This window comes from Syngnathus scovelli, chromosome 6 (assembly GCF_024217435.2).
Source record: "Syngnathus scovelli strain Florida chromosome 6, RoL_Ssco_1.2, whole genome shotgun sequence".
Lineage (NCBI taxonomy): Eukaryota > Metazoa > Chordata > Actinopteri > Syngnathiformes > Syngnathidae > Syngnathus > Syngnathus scovelli.
The window spans coordinates 19,206,412-19,228,140 of record NC_090852.1 but is presented as its reverse complement, the minus strand read 5'-3'; the positions used below and the strand labels follow the sequence as shown (position 1 = coordinate 19,228,140).

Below are 21,729 nucleotides of genomic sequence, written 5' to 3'. Positions count from 1 at the left end.
TTTAATGTACAGTCTACAGAATGCCCTTTTGTATGCATGCACAGTACATTGCATACACAATCCAAGGAGAGTGAATACAAAATATATTTTTTTAAAAATCTGCTTTTACAATGATTCTTGACAATGCAGATCGGTTGAGTTTGTTATATATAATTTTAGAATCCACTGCATGATTTTTTTTTTTGCCTCATCTACACAAGAGAAGCAAAATATCAAAACACTTCTCAATGTGATGTCCGACGCAAAAATGATCATATTATTATTTACATGAAACCAGATTAAGTTTAATTTATTTATTATACAGCTGTATTGGTTCTGTATAAATATTAAGTGTAAACTAAATTTGTGGCCGATGATTTTGGCTCCCTTGTGTTCAGGCATTTTCAAGTTCTTTCAAGCAACAGTGACACCTACTGTTGATGTGGTGTTATTACAACTGTCTGTATTTTTTTTTTTTAATGGTTTTATTATGAATCATTTTATACAGTACTTCAAATAACAAATTTACTAATAAACATAATGTTAATTAAAACATTTTTAGGTTCAATAAACAATGGTCATATTAATCCCAATTTATCTTCTCAGTTTTTGTATTGAATCAAGTGCGTAAAAAAAATGGTTTCATAGCACTGCAGTTTTGTGCACTATTACAATCTGTCATGTGTAGGATTTATTAATAATACAGTGAGAGTGCTGTTTGTTTAAAATGATCTCAAAACAGACGTCTAGTTGATGTGAAGCTGTACAGTACAAGTTCTAACGTTATATAGGACAACAACGACCTCTGCTGTTAACAAGTTTGAGTATTGTGACGTATTGTGCCGCAATTAAGTGCCCCACTGACAAACATAATAATTGCAGCAATGCTGTATAGTGGTCAACATACATTGACGTCATTTCCTGGTTGTGTCAGGAACTTCCGTAGTCCCAACATGTGTTGCAGTCATGATAAGTTGTTTCCAGATTGGAAAGAAATAATGTGGTTTTGTTCAAAGTTTTTTTATTTTTACTTCAGCTTCCTTCCTGTACATACTGTTCACAGGAAACAGGACAATTAGTTGCCCTAAACAGTGGCGGACCCCCCCAGAGATTCAAGGTCGCTTTACGCCCAGCGGCCTTCAACAGAATCTGTCGTGCAGAGCCATACAAAATTACAGCTGATTATAGTGACGCTGGAGAGCTTCTTCAAAGTGCTTAGCCAAGCAAGACTAGTCGAAATCCGATCAGCTAAGCTTTCCAAATGCAAGATTGCCATGACGTAGATGATCTGCTTTCCAACGGCGTTGCTATCACCAACTGTTTGTTATCCCTTTTTTTTTTGCGAGTTGAGCAAACATACATTTGATAAACATCAGGTGGGTCCCTCGAGGTTTCTATGCACCATCCTCATGTGACTACGCATGGAAACAACGGGCAAAACAAATTTGGTTTGTAGAGTGGGTGGGGGCATGATACATAATCACATGCTGCCAACCAGCAATTTCGCAATTCGAAGTGACATTTCGACTGCTTCCTCATCGGTATCGAGCTAATATTAGCCATCGCAGAGGTAAAGAATATATTACAGAACACCATGTTTAGACTAGCAGTGCCACATAAGAACATTTTTGCATTTAGTTTCCCTTCAATAGACGTCATTTAAAGATTTCTACCAAAATGCAATTTGCTAATAAATATAGTTTATAATTCATATGAATCTAAAGATCTTTACAAAAATATCCAAACGATAGGGCAGTAAAAATAAGTAGTTGAAATAAAATCGATAGAATTGAGAAGGTTTTCAGTAACAAAGGCTGCCTTATTGCACGTTTTACAAAGGCCTCCTTGTCCGTGAGTTGTTCTCAGGAGAGGTAGGTAGGTAGGTAGGTGGGGTGGAACAAAACAAAGAGATTCACCCAAGGACTCGGAGGGGGTGCACACAATATACTCGTCCAATAGGCTGGAAGAGAGCCAGACTGCACTGCTCCTTGTGGACTAAACCACCTGTCTCAACATGTGCGGGACTCACTGTTTGTGAACAAGAACTCCAGAGCACTCACTCACTTTGTGGATGAAGCTGAGGGCACAGAGGACACACATACAAACACAAGGGGATTCCTTCAGTTTCACCTTTCAAATATCACTTGCAAAATACTATACTGGCATTTCTGTCGCTGTCAGAACAAGGCTACTTAGTGCGCTACTTGTAGAAAATTAATTAGACACTGGAATAATTCATAGGGAATGCGTTGTGTTAGTGTTTATCGTGTAGTGTCGATTCATGATCTTGGCAATTTTTTTTAACCATTCAAATTTGCCACGGTAGTGAACAGCAGTCCTCTTGATAATATGGTCACTTTTCTTGAAATAATTTGGAACACAAGATAAAACTTGAACAAAAACTTTGGACCGCTAAAAGCAGAGAATTTTGTCCTGGCGGATCTATTCTTGGTTCACTATTTTCTATTATTATTATGTATTCTTCGGACTCTATCATGAGCTATTTGTTGAACTCTTTGCGGAATCTTAGTGGTTTTTTTTTTTTTTTTTCTTCTATCATGCGTTAAGATGCTACAAGCTGGCACCAAAGCCTTCTGGAGTAGGAAAGTAGTAGCAGTAGTAGTAGTAGTGAATTGACAGAAAAATGACAGAAATAGAACTTTCTTTTAGCTTTCTAGCTGGTTTGATGATCGTGAGGTGAATATGTTGCAGCCACATTCTCACTCAGTAGTTCCGTTTAAAAACAAGGCAAGGCTAAGTCCGAGAGTGATCCACAATGTCTGTGCTACTACAGCCGATGCTTTACCTCGCTGGCCCTCGGTACGTCGGCCATCTTGCTCGGTGAGATGATATCTCTTCACCACCTTGACGTAGTCCCTCTCTTCCGAGACGCAGTCATAGTTGCCGTAGCTCTCGGGGGTCATGGCGGGGATGAGGTGCAGGCAGATGGAGTGCATCTGGAGGCAAGGGATGCTCTGGTCTCCGTGTTTCCACGTGTAGACGGCGTGGTAAGAGTCAATGGGACACGACAGGTAGAAAGGGACACCCATGGGCACAGCGGGCAGAATCAACAAATCCTTGTCTACGGGCAATGCGGCGTTTCGTCTGGTCCGGTTTACTTGATTATAGTCTTAAAAGGGCAAGACCAAGTGGGAGAAAAGAACAATGGCATTATGTGGTAACTTGCATTCCCCAATATAGATGATAACAATAATCATGCCCAATAATGGACATAATAAAATAGCCTATTCTTTTTGTAGGCATAAAACACAGGATGATAGAGAGAATATTAAAAAATATTTCTAATCCCTACAGCAAAAACGAGGCTGTTTGAAACACTTCCTGGTTCTTCTTCTTCTTTGAACAGTGTTAAAGACAATTGTGTGCTGCCAAAAGTGGAATTACATCCCCAAATAAACTGAATTGAGTTACATAGGGACAAATAAATATATCTGCAAAATAGCGGGACCTGAACCCGTCATGGTATTTAGTATTTGAGTACCTGATGTGGTTGCAGAACACACGCTTGTTCTCCCATCAACAATATTTTGAATGCCCTCACTGTAGAAAAGAAAAGAAAAGCATCCAACCTTTAATTAAGGAAATATTAATTCTTCGATGTTGCAGACTTACGGGACAGTCGGGGTGCATCCAGAATTAGTCCAGGAACAATAGGGGTCCCGAGCCAGAACACAGTCCTCGCAGGATTTGTTATACTCATCACAACTCCGGAGGTCCACCACCGAGATTTTCTCTGCGAAACTCACCACCAGTTTTTTCTAGGCGAAAACAAAAAATGTGTCAACTTTAACAATACAATAGAATACAAGAGCTTAATTGGAAATTCTGCTCATTTTCACTTAAGACTGACACGCAGGTACTCATCTAACAACATTTTCACCATTGTGGGTGTTTTACATGCTTTTAAAAAAAACATTAAAGTCACGTGAAGTTGAAACAGGATAAAGAGCTCGGGAGTACACTCAAACCCCCCACACTCAAACCCCCCATCGAAAAGCAAAACATTTGCTGAAAAGCACTTAGTAAATATGCACAGCTAGCTCATAAAAGATTTCAAGAACAGCAACAAATAGTTTTTATTGAGCTGTACCTTTTTAGAGTCCAGTTTCATCGACTGTATGCTGGACTGACTTGGGATTTCTGTTTGGGAGATGATGAAAGGTTCCGATCCGGACTCTAAAATTTTATGGATCTTCCCGGAGTCTGTCGGATATGACAAGCATCGCAAAAAAGTCAAGTGCGTCACTACTAAATTATTTCAATTGCAAATTGACTGCAGTGCAAAAAGCACAAAACTAGTAGTGAGGACTGAGGGACAGGATGTGTTCGGCAAACAAAACAAAATTAGCCAAAGAAAATAGTCCAACAAATGTATTGTTATGCGACAAACAGGATGTAACCTACCAGTGGCCAGCAACAGAACGTTGTAGGCGCTCAGGTCAGCCGCCTGGACTCGGTCCACGACTATTTTGGTGTAGTTATCGTTGCTGACGTAGAAAGGACTCGTGTGGTGCACAGTGTGGACCCAGTCGCTCATTTCGGGATAATCTCTCACCACGCTGACGGTGGCTAGCGGCAGTAGGCGGCTGTTGCGTACGCACTGAAACAACACAAGACATACTTTTTCGTAAACTTCGCCTCTTCTCGCTAGTAAGCTGTCTCATCACTCACAAGTGATGAACGCCTTAACCCGAAGTTGGAAACCACCCTTGATGAGAAGTGGTGATGCACACAAATAATTATAAACCTTCCATGTTTTGTCAAGGCCACACAGCTCAACCACATGTGACACATAAAAATAGCACTTACAGCTCCCGGCCTTGGTTCGGGAACAGCCTTGTCATAGCCCTTGAAGGTGGAGTTGTTAAAAATGCCTTCAATAGTTTCCATGGAATAAATACAAAGTGCAGTGGCGTTCCTGTAAAATAAATAGGAGGAGTCAAACGTGAATAAAGTTGATTGGGATGTAGCGTGACAAAACTTGGAGGGACTGTGAGATGGTCATGTTCTGTTGTATTCACCCAATTATAGTACAAGTCGATTTTTGGGGAAAATTTCAAAATGAAGACAATTGCACATCAGTGAGGACCTCTCCTGGTCCGAAAACACCTCGTCACTGGCAAAGAAAGCTCAGCGCCGCTTGTACTTCCTGCGGAAGCTCAGGCGTGCATGTGCTCCTCAGGCAGTCCTGTCTACATTTTACCGTGGCACCATTGAGAGCGTCCTCACCAGTTGCATCGCTGTCTGGGGTGGTAACTGCACTGAACAGAACTTGAAGGCCCTGCAGCGCATAGTGAATACGGCTGGTAAGATTATTGGTGCTTCGCTACCCTCCCTGAAGGACATTTACACCTCCCATGTCGCCCGCAAGGCAACCTCGATTGCCAGAGATGTGAGTCACCCGGCTCACTCTTTGTTTGACCTTCTGCCCTCTGGGAAGAGGTACAGGAGCCTGCGCTCCCGCACCACCAGACTCGCCAACAGCTTCTTTCTCCAGGCTGTTAGGGCCCTGAACTCGCTACCCCCTTCTGCGTAGCGTGCGGCACTGTTGCGCTATTTTCGGGAATGTCTGCTGTACGCGCACTTGCTCCTTTTTTTTCTGCTCCTCCTATTTATTTATTTATTTATTTATTTATTGTTGTGTTATTTATTCATTATTTATTCAGCACGCTTTTGTTATACTTGTTTACTTGTTTGTCTATTGTGAGCCATGTCTTGTCACCGTGGGATAGGGGGGAACGAAATTTCGGTTTCTTTGTGTGTCTTTGGCATGTGGAGAAATTGACAATAAAGCTGAATTTGACTTTGACTTTGACTTTGACTTTTCAAAACTGCCCGTCATTTTTGGCCCCCGTCACATGACGTCACGTGACGCCCACGGGGACCAGAAACGTGATTACTGTGGCTGTCAGAAACCATAAGCATTGCTTCATGTATGGTCACGGGTCATCTAAATTAAAAGTCCAATGTTTACTCATCGTGCTTGAGTAATACTCGTGGGAGGGAGTGAGCCACAGTGGAATCTTTAAGACATTACATAACTCCACTCCTCAATTTCTCTGAGTTATTGAAACAGGGTTGCGCTGAATTTCCTTCGAAACTTCATTTCAGATGTCGTTTTCACTAGGGAGATGAAACAGGGATGGTCTGACGAGGTTAACCAAGGTTTATTTTCCCTCATCCAATATAGAATGCATTGGCTACACAAAGTTATTGTCAGGGAATTTCTATTAGTTATATATTATTTGTAAAAATAATAATCATCTATTGACAGCATTATTGAAAGTCTGATTAGTTTGATATTTTTTTAATGTTGAAAACAATCATCATCATCAGCAGCATTATAATGATTGATTGTTATTGTATAATGATGTATTATTTTTAATCATTGGATTAATTTATTCAAAATATGATATACTAATCATAAATTATTATTATTATTATTATTCGCTTGTATATCAATAGCTTAACATTTACTTTTATTATTCACAAGATAGAATATTAATTAGTTTATATAAAAAATAAGATACTATTCTTTTATATAATAACAATGACATTATTTTATTTTGCATTCTTAATAAATAAAGAAATATATAATTACTGCTACTACCATATTGTATGTATGTTACCACAATAATTTCTTCTCTTGCAAGTGTACCTAATGAAGTGACCATCGACCAACCGATGACGCACCGTACATTCTGCAGAAGGACTAAGTCATAACCTTTACATAGAACTTATGTTAGTCGCCATTTAGAAATGCTGAGTTCGCATTTGGTGTCATCCACTTTGGGTTGCTACGCAACGCAATGAAAGAAAGGGAAAGTGTCAAACCAGCTGCTGGTGAAGAGGGCATAAACCCTTGCGTCCCGCCAGTCTGGGGCATGCTGTACGTAGACGTCCTGCAGCCGGTTGAAATACAGGGACTCTTCTGGAAAGCCGCACACCAATCGAGCCTTGAGAAAAGATGTCCACGTGTTCTGGAAAAATCGCTTTGATCCGCCTTCATCAGTCTGGAGAATAGCAAACAAAAGGCTGTCATGTTTTCCGCCACGGCTGTGCTGCTAAATAGTGGATGTTGAAAAGAGATAGATGCAAATTGTGTCACAGGTCTATTGTCCAAGGTACCTTACAAACTCTGGCCACTCTGGAAATCCACGGATCGGCTTCCGGGTTTTGGTCAGAGTTCTTTTCGCGGAAAAAGATGTAGATCTTTTCATTTTCGGGGTCGTCTTTACGCTTCACCCAGGAGGCAGAGACAAATGTGGGATCTGTACGAGGAGGACATTGATACTGATGAGTCAAAGTCCAGGACGTAAAGAGCAGGCAGGCTTATCTGATCCAGAGTCCCCCAAAAACATCAAAACTAAATACTAAAGAAATACAAATAATAATGATTTCACGTTATAATATTATATATTTTCTATATTATTATATATGTGATAACGTTGCAATTATTGATGCTAATTATTAGCCTGTCTATGGGATTTCCTATGTGTTAGCATTAAGCTAGTGGGCGACAACGTTTGTATGGTTGCTTTAAATCAAAAGCAAAATTGCTGTTGTTGGATTTGTCTGAATAATGACACTGCTGTATATAAAGGACTTTTGTAAACAATTTACCCGAGACCCAGCTGTCGTACATCCAGACTTTGCCTCTCCTGCCTGCTATCCTTCTGAACTGCAAGGAGCTTCCATCAGTATCCAGCGGTGCGGCAGCGTATAGATCGCCCTCTAAAATAGCAAACACAAAACCAGGCACCGGCACGCTATTATTAGGCACCTTTTACAGGGATTACACATCACATTCTCATGCCTTGAAGAAACACGCAAGAGGCGCCACTTAACATACCAACTGTGAGGGACAGTGCGTTCTGCGTGTACGAAAACGGTGTGATTCCCGTCCCTTCCCGATGCGCAATCGTATCAGTGGCCTGAAAGTGGAACAGCCCAAAGTCAACAGGATGTTTGTCACATCAAACAAACCTTCAATTGCCCACAAAGTGGCATTTAATGGCTCCTGCACTGAGCCCATAATAACGGCAGCAGATGTGTTGATGCACTTACAGAACTTCCAAGCTTCCAACAGTGAGGCCTGTGTCCGTTGGTCCCGCAGACAAACAGACTGTCCCCGAACTTCTCGATGACAGTGATGACATATTCGCAAGGGCCCTGTGCAGCAGGCATCTTATTATTTCCACGCACCACACATCATTCGAGACATTTTCATGGTTACCAACCTCCTGCCACGGCTCTTCCCCCGTAGCCTTCAGAGGGATTTCCTGCATGGACATAAAAACTAATGAATGAATTTGCAGTGTCCACAAATGGAGGTTTGTGTTGCTGTTAATTGACACTCATTTTCCTTAAATGGCACTTATGATAATGGCTTGTGGAATAATAGTCAAGTCTTGATGAATTCATTTTAAACAGTTGCAAGTGACGGAAAATAGAAAGGTTTCCAAAAGTCAGCCATGATGAAGCACTGAGTGCGTCACAACAGAGATACTAATCTTTTAGGTCGCAATCTAATTATCTCTTCTGCTGCATCAACGACTTTGAGAGTGCGAGCTGATGGCCATGAAAAAGTGCAGTGAAAAGAAAAAGCGGCACCCACCCGAGCAATTTCATAGCGATCCAAATTAAGCTGGATCACAAAGTCAGTTCCTCCTACGTATGTCTCCCCGGAGTCTTCATGATAAAATAAAACTGTTTGGTTTCGATAGGCTGGGTGGAAAAAATTTCCTCTGATGACATCTGGAAGATAAAGCAGTAACAATATTTCCATTCAAGGATGTGAGTGAAGGTCATCACAACATTTTGGAAAACAATACAAACGCCAGCCACAATATTCGGCACACCTGCACAACCACACAAATGCAACAGCTGTGTCAACAATTGCGCCTTGGTAAAGATCAGCAGAATGTGAACATTCGCCAAGGTTAAACAGTTCAGTCGGATGAAAGTCCTTCATGAATATGTTTGCATTTATAAACATTCGTAAGATTCCTGGAGATAAAAATGTAGAAATGGAGAAGAATGGAGAAAACATTTGCTCAACACCAAACAGATCATTATTGATCCAACAATGTTTGTTATTGATAATTTTTTTTAATAAAAATAGGGTCAAAATATTGGGAACTTTTCTCAGCGCTACTTCACATAAATAGAACAAAAATGTAAATAGAATTTCACTGCTGGTGTTTTTTTTTTTAAAATATATCTAATAATGTCACATTGTGGCTACTGATAGCGAGGCATTTCTTTAATTACCCAACTCTACTTTTACATTTAATTATCATCATCTCATAAAGGTGTTTAGGTTTACCTTGACTCAGAAGTCTTGGGATATTCTTAGATCCAAAGATCGGCGTGTCCTCTGAGCTGACGTGGAGGCTCCAAGGAAAATACGGCAGAAAATGCAGCAAAAGACTTGGAATCAGCTTCATCTCGCATGCATCAGTGGTCCAGCGACTGACTCGCATGCACGGGAGAAACCTCTTTTCTACACTCAGCATACGCCCACTGCTGAATGTTAACAAATGGCCCTTTCGAGTAAACTACTTAAGAGCCAGACAAACCAAAGACTGAAGTGGATGTTAAATAATAGCTGATTTATGGCAAATAAAAAGCTATCAACGTCCTAGAAAGGCTTTCCTGTCATTTTTATGCGTTTGTGTGGAGCCAATGGCATTTGGAGGAAAGCGCGAATCGCATTACCCAATGCGACGCGTCATTCGACGCGTGGTTTAAAAATGGAAACATGTTTTATTTACAAGCCAACTTCCACATATGATGAACAGTTCAACCTAAATGTAGTTCAATACCAGACCATTTTTAAAAACTTCGTAATTATTACTATTTTAATCATCTATTTAATCCTAACGATACCTTTTTTATGTCAAACGACAATATACTATATTTTGCATTAAACATGGCCACTAAGTAATAAAAGAAACCGCTTGCCCATATTTGCTAATGTAAATGATGTATTAGGATTTCTCCTTCTGAAATCCATGTGTAATTTTAATTTTAATAATAATTTTCATGTGGTTTCTTGGGCTTTTGCACGTTGTCGTTCCATAGCCAAGTCTTAACATGTGAAATCAGATGCAGACATGATTTAATCGACTATGAAAATGTCAACATTGTTATGTTTGGTGTTGGCGTGACAGAAAGAGCTTTTTGGTCCAAATACTCAATATCGGGTGTGTCCTGTTTATGTCTGGTCATGGTTGTTACGTAGTCCTTTGAGTACCAAGGATAATTCCTGTTTATGTCTGGTCATGGTTGTTATGTAATCCTTTGAGTGCTGTTGTATTCAACCTGGAAAAACATTGGCCGGATTCGATCATAAAATTGAGCAAAATATCTTCAATAATGATCCACATTCAAAAATTTATATCGTGTATGGGGTAAAAGCGATTTGTAAAGCGACGAGATGTGTGATTGATGCTGTTGGCTATGAATCATGTAATATATTCTAGACAAAAAAAAAAAATCCTATCCATTTGATACCTAGAAATATAAAGTAGTACACTGGTTACTCGGTTTATGTTTATGTCATACAACATTTTGAGGTTATGATGGTCATGCATTTCATCCAAATAAGTTATATTGTAACTTAAATGCTGTGTTACTATGTAGCAGTTAAAGCAAGGTTCGTCATTTTGCTGCACTCTCGGAACGCGTCGTAAAGCGAGGATCACTGCGTACCAATGCGTGTGGAGCGACGCCCCGCCCACTCTCTTAACCAATCAGCTGTCAAGTATGCAAGCCACTTCCGCATCCCGTCTCGTCGTCTATGGTTAGCAAACAATGGTAAATACAAATTCTCATTCTATCTGTGTATTTGGCAAGTAATGCAATGGAGCAAAACTTTGCCAAACTGTATTCGATTGCTAATATTGCCCAAATTGATCATCGCTCAGCTAATGGCTAGCAGAATGGAATTATGGCTTGCAAGTCGCTGTGGCTCATCATGTGATGGTTTTTCTTTCAGCGGTTCCGATTCTGTGGCGATTTGGACTGCCCCGATTGGGTACTTGCCGAAATCAGTACCCTGGCAAAAATTGTGAGTACTCAACGGGTTTATCAACGCGACAAGTTGTCATTTAAATTGTATCATGTTCTTATCTGTTCTTTTAGTCTAGTGTCAAAATGAAACTCCTTTGCGCCCAAGTGCTGAAAGGTCTGCTCGGGGAAGGTATTGATGTAAGTATGGCCCCACTCTCCCAAATGTTTTTCAAACGTAACCAGTAATAACGTGCTATCTACTAATATTTCAGTATGACAAAGTTACAAAGCTTACAGCTGATGCAAAGTTTGGTAAGTTATCTTCTGCATCAAATAATTGCTAATATCAATTTCTGTGACACAATGTGATTTTGCGACAATGTGTCTCGCAGACAGTGGAGACATCAAAGCTAGTGTGGCCGTGCTCAGCTTCATTTTATCCAGTGCGGCCAAGCATGATGTCGACAGTGAATCTTTATCCAGTGAGCTGCAACAGCTCGGTCTGCCTAAGGGTTGAGTAGATTTTTTTCAGTATTCTAATTTGAGGTGCGCCTGTTTATACATGTGTGTATATATATATGGATCATTCTTTCAGAGCACACAATGGGGCTGTGCAAGTCATATGAAGATAAGCATTCCGCAGTGCAGGACAAATTAAGAGAGACCAGCTTGAGATGTAAGTATTAAATTGCGCACTCCGACAAAGAATGCCAATAAATCTGTTCTGAATTTCAGTGGGTCGATTAGAGGCAGTCTCTTGGCGGGTGGACTACACACTCAGCTCCAGCGAGATGAAGGAAGTCAACAAAGCGGTCGTTCAGCTAAAGCTACAGGCTCAAGACGCTGAGTCGGGCTCATCAAAAAGCACAGTGGTCTCGCTCCCCGCTGACAAGTTCAGAGTGTTACTTTCAGGTTTGTCCCGTTACAAATCCCAAATCATTTGGCAACCAATGATGTCATAATCATTTTCTGTTGTTTGTGCATTTCTTGCAGAGCTCAAACAAGCCCAGACTATGATGAATGGTTTACAATGACCAAAGCTAAAAACAAATGCTTTTTTTTTACAATTTTTTCTTTGTGTGTGTGTATTTCTGATTAAATGTACTAATGTACTGCTCTTGAACTAATATTTAGTTGTATTTTCTACCTGAATATTCTCGTGGTAATAAAAATGTTAAATGTATAACTTGACTCGCTATCCTACTGCCACTGACAACTGTGCCTTGACTACATCTACCAGCATGCATTGCGGTATACGTCACTGTGCTTACCCCTCGGGTAATGCAAGGCTTTTAAACAAATATGACTTTAGCATATTTATAACCATGTATTAGCAGGACCCATATTAAATATATATTTTTTTGTAAAACCACAATTAAAAGAACCCTTTCCAAATGACATCTCGCGATGGCTTGCTGGCGGTAACGTTACAAAATATGTTTGGTAACAAGCACGTTGGTGTAAACGCGTTGGTGACAAGCGCAACGACACTGCCTCGAAGCGAAACCCCTCAACACAAATATACTTGAACTGTTATCCGAATTGTTCCATAAATAAAGTTAGAAGTGACGTCTACTTCCTGGTTCGTGGTAAGTACTTTAGTCAATATTTACGCTGCCTTTCTTTGCAGCGTTTACAACAACTAGTGAAGATGTTTACGTTTCACAATTGTCTTCCGACATGTATGCACATTATGCCTTGTGCATAATATGCACGTTGTGGTCTAATAATTAATAGATGAAGGGGTACCTGAATTATTCTTTCGGGCGTCATTGGGAGCTCATCTAAAAGAAAAAAAAACAGAATATGTAGGTAAGATTGGGGGTTGTGGCTGCAGTTTGAGAAGCGCTTTATATCTTGTAAATACCAATTGCTGCGTTCCTACGAGCCTATTTTCACCTGAATGATGCTTATAGGTACTCTTATTTTCAAAATACAACATTTTTCAACTTTTTTAGTCACACGCTGAGCAGCATATGAGAAAACCGGTGCAGTGCAATTCGACGGTCAAAAGGATATCAGTGCAACATGAGTGAGCCAATGTTTTTGTGCAGTTGTGTAACAGTTGAGTGCATTCCAACAACGATGCCCGAAGGACCCGAGCTGCACCTGGCCAGCCTTTTTGTCAACAAAATGTGCGAGGGCGTGCTCTTTTCCAGCCCGGTCCGAAAGTCCCAGGTCAGCAAGAATCCAGACGTAACCTTCGCCTGCGAGGCGTACCGCATCAATGCCGCTTCCAGAGGAAAGGAAGTCAAGCTTACTCTGACGCCAATTAAGAGTGATGACACGAAGGCCGAAGAGGCACAGCAGCCCATGGACATCGTGTTTCGCTTTGGCATGTCAGGCTTTTTTCGCTTCACTGCAGAGGATGAGCTGCCCAAACACGCCCATCTGTGCTTTTACAGCAAAGAAAAGCCTCGCAAAGTGCTCAGCTACGTGGACGCACGCAGGTTCGGCAGCTGGCAGCCACACGGAACCTGGCAGGCTGACAGAGGACCTTGCATCATGTTTGAGTACAACAGCTTCAGGTTTCAGGCGCCTTTCATTATTAACATCAAATCTAAGAATGACAGTACCTCACTTGACACATTGATGACTACCTTGCAGGGAAAATGTGGTGTCACACCTGTCTGACCGAGCCTTTGACAGGCCCATTTGTGAAGTCCTGCTCAATCAAAAGTACTTCAATGGAATTGGCAACTATCTGAGGGCGGAAATCCTTTACAGGTAAAGTCAAATTGTGCTCCTGCCATGGATTAGTCATGATCAGGTAACTAGAATATTAGTAGAAAAGTTGCAATGTGATTCAAGTGTGTTTGTTGGTAGGTTAAAAATCCCACCCTTCGTGTCTGCCCGGGCTGTGCTTGAAGGCCTTGAGTCAGAGGATGCTTGTGAAGACAAGAAGTCAGTAAAGAATGAAACTTTGAAGCAAAAGGTGAACTTCAACAGAAACAATCTTCCCCTCCCACCACCACAAATGTTTCAACATCTAACAATGTCTCACAGCCAGCTGGAAAGGTCACCGTGAAAGATGAGAATGCTGACCTACTCAGGCTGTGCCACACAGTTCCCCTGGAGGTGGTCCATTTAGGTGCGCAACAATAATGCCAAGATTTAAAGGTTAATCCTGAATAGTAAAAGAACAAAACTGTTTTTCGGTTAGGTGGGAAAGGCTACGATCCAGAGAAGGCCGACTACTCTGCCTTTAAGGCCTGGCTGCAGTGTTACTATGTGGATGGAATGAAGAGTCTACGCGACCACAATGGCAGAACTATTTGGTTCCAAGTAGGTCATGCGCTTCCTATTCTGCATTGGTGATACTAATGGCAAATATTGTAATTACAGGGCAATCCAGGCCCCATGGCTCCTAAAGGTACATTTCGGACATAAAATATCTGACCCCCAAAAATAAGACAATGACAGCAAAGAAAAGTTCTAATGTGTGTAAACATTTCTCATACAACAGTTTCGAAATCACCAAAGGTCAAAAAGAGAATGAAAAAAGATGAGGATCATGATAGCAGCGACAGAGAAGTATAAGCCATCAAATCAGATTTGGTCGACTTACAAATGATGTAACATCTGTGACTTGACATCATCACAGGGGGCTGAAACACAATCTGAAAGCACACAGAAGAAAAAAACTGTCAAAAAGGAAATTAAAGCGGCAAAGACAGAAAAGGATGCGCGGCCAAAACAAGCCACAACCCGACGAGCTGTGAAATCCTTCAAAGTGAACACGCCACGACGTGAAGACAAGTCACCTGTAACGAGCAAGAAGACGGCAGAAGGTTGTGATTTTAAAAGTTGACAAGGACAAAATATGGAAATACTCAATTGTGAAGTCGTCACTTTTTTTGTTTGCAGGTCCTCGGAGGCGTAGCGAAAGACTGACAAGGCAAAATGTCAAGTAAAAACAAAGCATCACTGGATTTTCAAATACTATTTTTAATCTTTTGTAGAATTTTAATAAAAAAACAATTTATTTTGGAAATATTTTTAAGTAAACAAAAATGACCAATTTTTATGCATCAACAACAAGCAGAAGTGATCTGACTTGAAAAGGGCTGAAGTTGAGACTAATTCCATTTCCAGTCACATGTGCCGACTCAGCGGTGTCAATTTGCTCGAGAAGATTACAACTGAAAAGGAAAACAGTAGAATTCAACATGAGTCCCTTTTAAAAATTTATGAAAAAAACATGTCGAGGTCACTTACTGCCAAGCCTCCTTGACCGGAAACATCACGCGGAGGGTTGCGGTCACGCCGCCGCCGTGAGCCTCGTACAGTCTGACCACGACGGCTCCTTTCCTATCCTCGGCCTGTCGCGTTGCGTGACGATCAGCGCTCTCGATTGCACACAAGCAACGGGTTGGTTACCTGTTTAACAGTCTCCAGGATGACGCTGGCTGGGCTGACGGAAAAGGCACTCCATGCGGTTGCGTCTGCCGAGCACGACGTTAACCTCAAAGGGAAGTTGAGGTTGTAAGCGTGTTGGATGACTGCAGCATCTTGGAAGGACCCTAAAAAAACAAATATGTTAATAATGAAGCTTTAAAAAAATAGAAGAAAAAAAAAAGACCTGTGTGTGGCATGATCGCATAGGTGAAATGATGTGTGCCCATATCGGCGTTGGCATCCGGAGCTTTTGGTGCCCTTAACCTGAAATAGATGTCAAAAAATTCACTGTGACCCAACACAACTGATCAAATATGTTCCACAAATGATGCGAGGTCTCACAAGGAGAGCATCATGGTGTTCTTCTGGACCGAATAGCCGTATTTGCAGTCGTTGAGCAGAGCCACTCCAAAATTGTGCTCGGACAAATCGGCCCATTTGTGACCCCAAACCTGAAAGGGGTAGAACCACAAATCAGCATTCTAATAATTCTAGTGTCTTGTTACACACTCACTTATGAAGGCCAATAGTGTATTTCCTTCTGGAGGTATAATTGTCACATGTCCCAATACTTTTGTTCATATTGCGCATGTATATACTTCAAATTTGGCCCAGTCCCATGATGTATTCCTGTGCGTGGGTCTCTGCAGATGTCCGAACTGGATCTCATAGGTAGCGTTGGGGCTGCGCACTCGTACGGGGAACTCAACCTTCAGAAACTTGTGCGACTCAGCCCAGTTGACCTGAGAAGACATTTCTCGATATTTATCCGCAATGCGCTCAGCGTTTTCAATCCAACATACCTGCGTGTTGAATTTAATGTAAGGACACATGGCATCCATCACAATCTCCTGCGTGATTGTGCTCTTGTGACTGATGGAAAGCGTGAAGCCCACGCTTCCACGGAGTTCGTGTGATGACAGCACATGGGCAGGACGCAGTAACTCCACCAGTGGTTTCCTGTGGGGAAGCGGGCGGGGTCGGACTTATTGAATGCCAATGGGTGGAACGGCAATGACTCACACCTTGTTTGAAGATGGTAATCCATGACATCCCAAGCGTCCCAGTATAGAGGTACGTCATCAAACATGACGAACTGGTTACAAGCGAAACCATCCGGGATGGCCTCCCTGAAAACGACAACATTGGAAGAAAGACTTTATAGAGAATAACAGGGTTTTTTTTTTTTGCTCAAAAGAATCCTACAGACATAATGGTAATTTAGTTAGGTTAAAAAAAAAAGGAATTTAGATAATAATTAGTTAAAAAAAAAATGCAATCTCCTTTTATTAAACCCACAGTACCTGTTTGCACTGATCAAACACAGCGACGTCAGTGTGCCATCTTTGTTGACGACAGCCCGCACAATTCCGTTTTCCATCAGAACGCTGCCGTCAGCCTGTCATGTTACACATTATGCAAATTCACCCAGCATCAAAACAAGCAGGGAGTAACAAACGCAAGGAAATATACCTGAAGAGTAACACGGACAGGTGTCACAGGCTTTGCGTCTTGAATGGGAGCTACGCCGATGCTCGGAACTCGCACCAGAGCTGTGGTGCGAAAGACGTAATCATTAAAAAAAATACATAACTTTGATGTTAAATCCCATCAGACATACCTAAATTGTGTTGACTGAGGCCATCTTGTATCTGGAGGACTTCAAGGCGCTCCCAAGGCAGAGAGTTGAAGACACCCGTGGCCTCGCCCTGAGACATGAGGGCTCTGAGGCCATCTTGTAGGAGAGCAGCACCGCTTCGCTTGATATCTAAAAGACATGTGACAATTTCAAACCCACGTAGCCAGCAATGACATGAGGCACATTCCAAGATAAAATAAATAAATGGCGGAGCTCTCCATGGTTGAGAAAATCCAAAAGATTTGACTCAATATTCAACCCACCTTCATAATACCTCAAGGCATCCTCCACCACCATCTCTATACAACTGCCCGGGATGACATCGTGGAACTGGTTCAGCAGCAGAAGCCTGAAACACAATCAAAACGCACTTGGATAGCGTAACAATAGCTGTTAGCAATTTAGCCGGGTTAAAAAAAACGACCTCCAGAGTTCCTGCAGCTTCACGGCGGGGTACTGAAAAGTTTTCTGGTGACACATTGCCAAGCTGCTGGCCATCTCAACATCATGCAGAAGCGTTTCACACTGGCGGTTGCCCCGCTTGATCTAGAAAAGTGAGAAGGTCTTTATTTATTTGGAGAACCCTGTTGCTTTTAAATCTGATCTGATGTATCTACCTGTGCCTGCGTGGTGTACGTGCCATTGTGCAGCTCTAGGAAAAGTTCACCGCTCCAAGTGCACAGCAAATGTGAGTCTGCCCAAAGCTGAGAAAAGAATTTGTCGGGACTGGAGTTGTGAACCCTGAAATGCAAAGACAGGAAGTAGGGATGGAAATGAGCAATGGCGCACAATGTCGTAATGACTTCCATAAAAATGAATAATATCCTTCTTATTTAAGAATAAGAAGAAAAACGGTGAGTTGTTCATCGGGTGGGGTTTGGGCCGAGCAGTTATTTCTGGTCAGTCCCATGTGTGAACTGCTGAGTTCATGTTCAGGAAGGAGGAACTGACTTGGGAAGTCCATCTGTGTCCTGGACCCGTTTGAGTCGATCCAACATCAACTGCGTGGGGCCGCCGCCACCGTCGCCGAATCCAAACAACAGGGCGCTGTGATTGGCCCGGCCTTTGTCTTTGTTTTGCTTGACGGTTTTTACTAACTGCGGATGGAACAGAAACACCCACGGGTGTGGTCAGAGGTTGGGCTGATGAGTGAATATATTCTCAAACTAAACAAAAAGATGTTAAATTTACTCACGTCTTCAACCTTTCCCATCATTTCGTAGGAATTTCCAGGAGGAAAGTGAGTCAAAACCGTGGAGCCATCAAGTCCTTCCCAGAAAAACGTGTTGTGCTGTAGAAATCAGAAGTTTTCATTTGCATTTATTTGTCAGTTTTGTTTTTCAACTTACAGGGAAGGTGTTGACGAGGTTCCAACTGAGTTTCTGCGTCAAAAAATTGCCAATTCCACAACCGCGCATTATCTGAGGGAGTTGGGCCGAGTAGCCAAATGTATCTGGAAGCCAGAACTAAATCAGAGAAAAGTGATGAGAAGCAAAGCAAAGCAATAACGCCGAGATCACCCCCGCCCCCTTTACCTCTTTGCAACGCTTTCCAAATTCTTGCTGAAAATAACGCTGGCCCAGCAAGAACTGCCTCACCATGGATTCTCCTGACGGCAGATTGCCATCCTGACAGACAACGCTCAATAAGATCATTAAATAAAATGCACGATGGCTCATTTCCAAGCTCGGGCGTTCACCATCTCCACCCACGTTCCTCCGACAGGCACAAACTGTCCCGTCTTGACGTAATGTTGAATCTCCGAGAAGAGTCCTGGGTACCAGCTCTTGACCCACTCAAATTGTTGAGCCTGGTCGACAGTAAAAGTATTTGAACTGAGATTGATCGGCACACTGGACACGTATTGATGAGCGAATGAATTACCTGAGAACAAGTAAAAACAAACTCAGGGTTCTTTTCCATAAGACGGACGGCGGTCACCCAGCTTCGACCGCATTTGCGAATGGTTTCTTCGTAAGGCCACAGCCAAGCTATGGACGCAGTCAAAAGAAATCAATACAAGAGAAGCATTTGACCTTACTTTTCAAAAGTCAGAAAGCCATACTTAGTCCACACACGCTCTAAATTGTCCTTATGCCAGTAAAATTGGATATTTCCCTATACATGAAACGGAATGGCATCAGACCAGTGTGTAGATAGATACCATATTTTTCGGACTATAAATCACACACAAGTCGTACAAAGCAAAAGATGCTCCTTAGTAGAAGTAAAAAAGAACGAGAAAGAACAGTGATGCCCACACTTTTGGTACATTACCACCACCTCGTGGCCACGTGTGGTAATGCAACAATAGTATTTGCTAACCACCAAAACAACAGAGATTTTGGGTGCCAGATCACATTAGAATTTTAATATATACACAAGTCGCATATGACCCGAGTATAAAACGAGTGTGTGTCCGAAAAATGCGTTCCTAAATTTCTCATGCAAACCTGAGTCGATGTGGCAGTGACCCATGGCATGGACAGTATGTTGGCTTTGGCCATTGTGCTGGCTGAAGAACTTGTGAGCCAGAGCGTGCGCTTTGGAAAAGGAACTAGGCTCAGCCGGGTCGCTCACGTTAACCATTTCATTAACGGTGAAGAGCGCTTGGAAGCCCCGCTGCTCGCTCTCGCCCAGTTCCTATCAAAACAATGACACGGATTTCCTCTTTTACCTGATTTTGCTTTCAAAGAAAAGCGACCATACCTTGACGATGTCAATCAGCATCTCAAAATCAGTCAGCAGTTCCCTGACATCTCTGTTGAATACAACCAGCTCCGCCTTCCGCACGGAGAAGGTCCTATTCGGATCCGGAGCTGCAATCATGGACCCTTGACCGGCTCCAAAAAGACCATTACAGGCCAGCTCCACATAGACGTTCACACTGAAAGAAAAGTAGAAAAAAGCAACAATGTCACGCGTGGGCTATTTTACAATTGATTGTAATTTCTATTCCCAATTTACCTGTGTGGCTCCTCGTCTGTGAGACGGTCAGAAAGGATGTAACTTGTCTTTTCACCTTCTTTAGTCAGACCCTAGAGAGCAACAAGAAAGGAAATTACCAAGGTGTCTACAAGACTACTTTAGAAGGTAACAAGGTCTTTTTTTTTTTTTTTACCTGAACTGGCTGTCCATCCTTCCAGACCATCCCCTCGCCATCACTTTCCCACAGAAGATGGACTTCTTTTCCTCTCCAGGAAACCGGGATTTCCAGGGCAACTTTAAACCAGCACGTCCACCATCTAAAATAAACTTGGTAAATTGTATTGCTCTATACTTTTTGTTTTTTTTAGAAGTGGTTAAAAATACTCACGTTGGTCCAAAATGATCACCAATTTTGTATGGGCTGAAATTCTGCGTTTGCGCCTCTGAGAATGTTATTCGTTTAGATGACATAAATGAGCTGATGGATTCCACCGGCTGGGAGTCTCCATATAACCTGGACGAAGATAATAATTGATAAAAATTGAGAATGAATTCAAGAGATAAGTTGCAGTTTGTATCCCTACCGTCCTCGCAGGTTGCAGTCTGTGAAGTAAACATCAGAAATGAACTTCTCGGCCCTCTCCAATAGTGTGCGGCGGTTCTTCAATACGGGTTGGTGGTACATAGCGAAAAAATAAAATAAACGGAATAGCGTTTAGTATTTTGCAACAACAGAATTAAAGCGTTTTAAATGGACAAAGGTTGTGTTGACGTAACCCGGAAGTAGAAGTCAAGACTGTTATACCCTTTAACCGCTAGATGGTAGTATTTCTCCACTTTGCCAGCTTCTGCCGTTCTAGCTATGGTAATCAAAACAGTTACTGTCGTGTAACTGTAGTTAATGAACGTTACATCATGCAAATACCCGTGGAATAATCCTATACGTATTCAAACAATATGGGTATAAATGGTTATATACAAATTGAATAAACAAACAAATGGGCAAAAATATTGTGCTTGTATGAAAATATCAATAGGTAAAAAGGGCATAAGTTTTTTTGTTTGTTTTCTTATTTAGTTATTAGAAAAGAGCTCGAGAAAGCCAGAAAATCTTAAAATGTGTCAATGCTTTAAGAATTAAGGATGTTATGACAGTTTAAAGATTTCAGAAAGTGTGCAAAAATGACCCCTCGCTTCAATAACAAAATAATTTAATGGCCTGTGATCAGTTTTAAGAAAAGGACAAGGCCAAGTGACCGCAAGAGGAAAGGGTAAGGGTTAAAAATGTGCGCAATGAAGACATCATATTGGAAAATTCAGAATGAAAAATGTTGGCACTGCATTGATCACTTTGGTATCGCACAAATTATACATACTATACATCCAACAAATGTATGTCGGTCATCCATCTTTGTCAATGTTTAAAGATGCCCTCTGCATTCCTCACTCATAACGAGGGGTTATTTGACTTACAGTTCTCTTCAATTAAGCTTCAATCCAAATCTTTGCCCTTTATTTATTTACGGACCATCCATCCAATTTTTTTTTTGGTACGGGTTGACCTCAATAGCTGCAAATGATCCCAGGACCCTGCTGACTTTAGGCCAGAGGTGCCAGACTGGTGGCTTGCCAATGGCAGGGCATATTTACTGCCCATTTTCTGAAATCTTTTCGTTTCTAACATCCCCAGACCAACAAAAAGTCACTTCATATAACTTTTGGATTCTGAGGCTGAACTTCAACATGTC

General features: G+C 41.7%; 4 protein-coding genes across 6 annotated transcripts; 2 read left to right on the top strand and 2 right to left on the bottom strand.

Moving 5' to 3' along the window:
• Nucleotides 1-983: 983 nt before the first annotated feature.
• Nucleotides 984-10,719, bottom strand: sema7a (semaphorin 7A (JohnMiltonHagen blood group)). Of its 2 annotated transcripts, XM_049723791.2 has the most exons (16): nt 10,641-10,719; nt 9,329-10,326; nt 8,618-8,757; nt 8,241-8,282; nt 8,068-8,172; nt 7,853-7,934; nt 7,624-7,734; nt 7,129-7,271; nt 6,835-7,013; nt 4,810-4,918; nt 4,405-4,600; nt 4,091-4,203; nt 3,613-3,758; nt 3,482-3,540; nt 2,786-3,109; nt 984-2,056 (listed from the first exon to the last, which is right to left on the bottom strand). In XM_049723791.2, the coding sequence occupies exons 2-16, from the start codon at nt 9,516-9,518 to the stop codon at nt 2,040-2,042; spliced, it is 1,956 nt and encodes a 651-aa protein (XP_049579748.1). In that variant the 5' UTR covers nt 9,519-10,326; nt 10,641-10,719; the 3' UTR covers nt 984-2,039. The 2 variants fall into 2 exon arrangements, with proteins under 2 accessions (XP_049579748.1, XP_049579747.1); XM_049723790.2 differs by having other exon boundaries at nt 984-3,109.
• Nucleotides 10,704-12,202, top strand: commd4 (COMM domain containing 4). The gene is made up of 8 exons (XM_049723805.2): nt 10,704-10,821; nt 11,003-11,074; nt 11,149-11,214; nt 11,289-11,328; nt 11,409-11,528; nt 11,612-11,692; nt 11,752-11,928; nt 12,010-12,202. Exons 1-8 carry the CDS (start codon nt 10,819-10,821, stop codon nt 12,048-12,050), a joined length of 600 nt encoding a protein of 199 aa, XP_049579762.1. The 5' UTR covers nt 10,704-10,818; the 3' UTR covers nt 12,051-12,202.
• An 899-nt stretch (nt 12,203-13,101) lies between these two features.
• Nucleotides 13,102-15,010, top strand: neil1 (nei-like DNA glycosylase 1). 2 transcript variants are annotated; one of them, XM_049723797.1, is made up of 9 exons: nt 13,102-13,544; nt 13,624-13,743; nt 13,843-13,951; nt 14,023-14,107; nt 14,180-14,301; nt 14,362-14,389; nt 14,483-14,550; nt 14,621-14,807; nt 14,884-15,010. In XM_049723797.1, the coding sequence occupies exons 1-9, from the start codon at nt 13,102-13,104 to the stop codon at nt 14,928-14,930; spliced, it is 1,209 nt and encodes a 402-aa protein (XP_049579754.1). In that variant the 3' UTR covers nt 14,931-15,010. The 2 variants fall into 2 exon arrangements, with proteins under 2 accessions (XP_049579754.1, XP_049579753.1); XM_049723796.1 differs by having other exon boundaries at nt 13,828-13,951.
• man2c1 (mannosidase, alpha, class 2C, member 1) lies at nt 14,945-20,786 on the bottom strand. Its single transcript, XM_049723785.1, has 26 exons — nt 20,566-20,786; nt 20,370-20,495; nt 20,175-20,298; nt 20,021-20,091; nt 19,763-19,940; nt 19,507-19,696; nt 18,938-19,044; nt 18,753-18,863; nt 18,589-18,681; nt 18,403-18,519; nt 18,249-18,344; nt 18,005-18,150; nt 17,671-17,794; nt 17,478-17,599; nt 17,317-17,402; nt 17,036-17,182; nt 16,888-16,967; nt 16,719-16,813; nt 16,440-16,544; nt 16,218-16,374; nt 16,014-16,157; nt 15,757-15,866; nt 15,599-15,678; nt 15,397-15,539; nt 15,235-15,338; nt 14,945-15,158 (listed from the first exon to the last, which is right to left on the bottom strand). Exons 1-26 carry the CDS (start codon nt 20,664-20,666, stop codon nt 15,041-15,043), a joined length of 3,075 nt encoding a protein of 1,024 aa, XP_049579742.1. The 5' UTR covers nt 20,667-20,786; the 3' UTR covers nt 14,945-15,040.
• Nucleotides 20,787-21,729: the final 943 nt, after the last annotated feature.

Bases quoted from the DNA above. Each gene is read 5' to 3' on its own strand.
- sema7a (XM_049723790.2), bottom strand. From the start codon at position 9,518: ATGCTGAGTGTAGAAAAGAGGTTTCTCCCGTGCATGCGAGTCAGTCGC. The intron at 7,272-7,623 runs GTAAATTGTTTA...CTCCTCGTACAG, and splicing joins GTACGACAGCTGGGTCTCGG to ATCCCACATTTGTCTCTGCC. The intron at 4,204-4,404 runs GTAGGTTACATC...CATATCCGACAG, and splicing joins CGTTCTGTTGCTGGCCACTG to ACTCCGGGAAGATCCATAAA.
- commd4 (XM_049723805.2), top strand. The intron at 11,329-11,408 runs GTAAGTTATCTT...TGTGTCTCGCAG, and splicing joins TACAGCTGATGCAAAGTTTG to ACAGTGGAGACATCAAAGCT. The intron at 11,529-11,611 runs GTTGAGTAGATT...TCATTCTTTCAG, and splicing joins ACAGCTCGGTCTGCCTAAGG to AGCACACAATGGGGCTGTGC.
- neil1 (XM_049723796.1), top strand. From the start codon at position 13,102: ATGCCCGAAGGACCCGAGCTGCACCTGGCCAGCCTTTTTGTCAACAAA. The intron at 13,545-13,623 runs GTTTCAGGCGCC...ACTACCTTGCAG, and splicing joins TTTGAGTACAACAGCTTCAG to GGAAAATGTGGTGTCACACC. The intron at 13,952-14,022 runs GTGAACTTCAAC...AATGTCTCACAG, and splicing joins ATGAAACTTTGAAGCAAAAG to CCAGCTGGAAAGGTCACCGT.
- man2c1 (XM_049723785.1), bottom strand. From the start codon at position 20,666: ATGTACCACCAACCCGTATTGAAGAACCGCCGCACACTATTGGAGAGG. The intron at 19,697-19,762 runs GTATGGTCGCTT...TTGTTTTGATAG, and splicing joins TGCTGATTGACATCGTCAAG to GAACTGGGCGAGAGCGAGCA. The intron at 16,158-16,217 runs GTATGTTGGATT...ATGTCTTCTCAG, and splicing joins ACATTAAATTCAACACGCAG to GTCAACTGGGCTGAGTCGCA.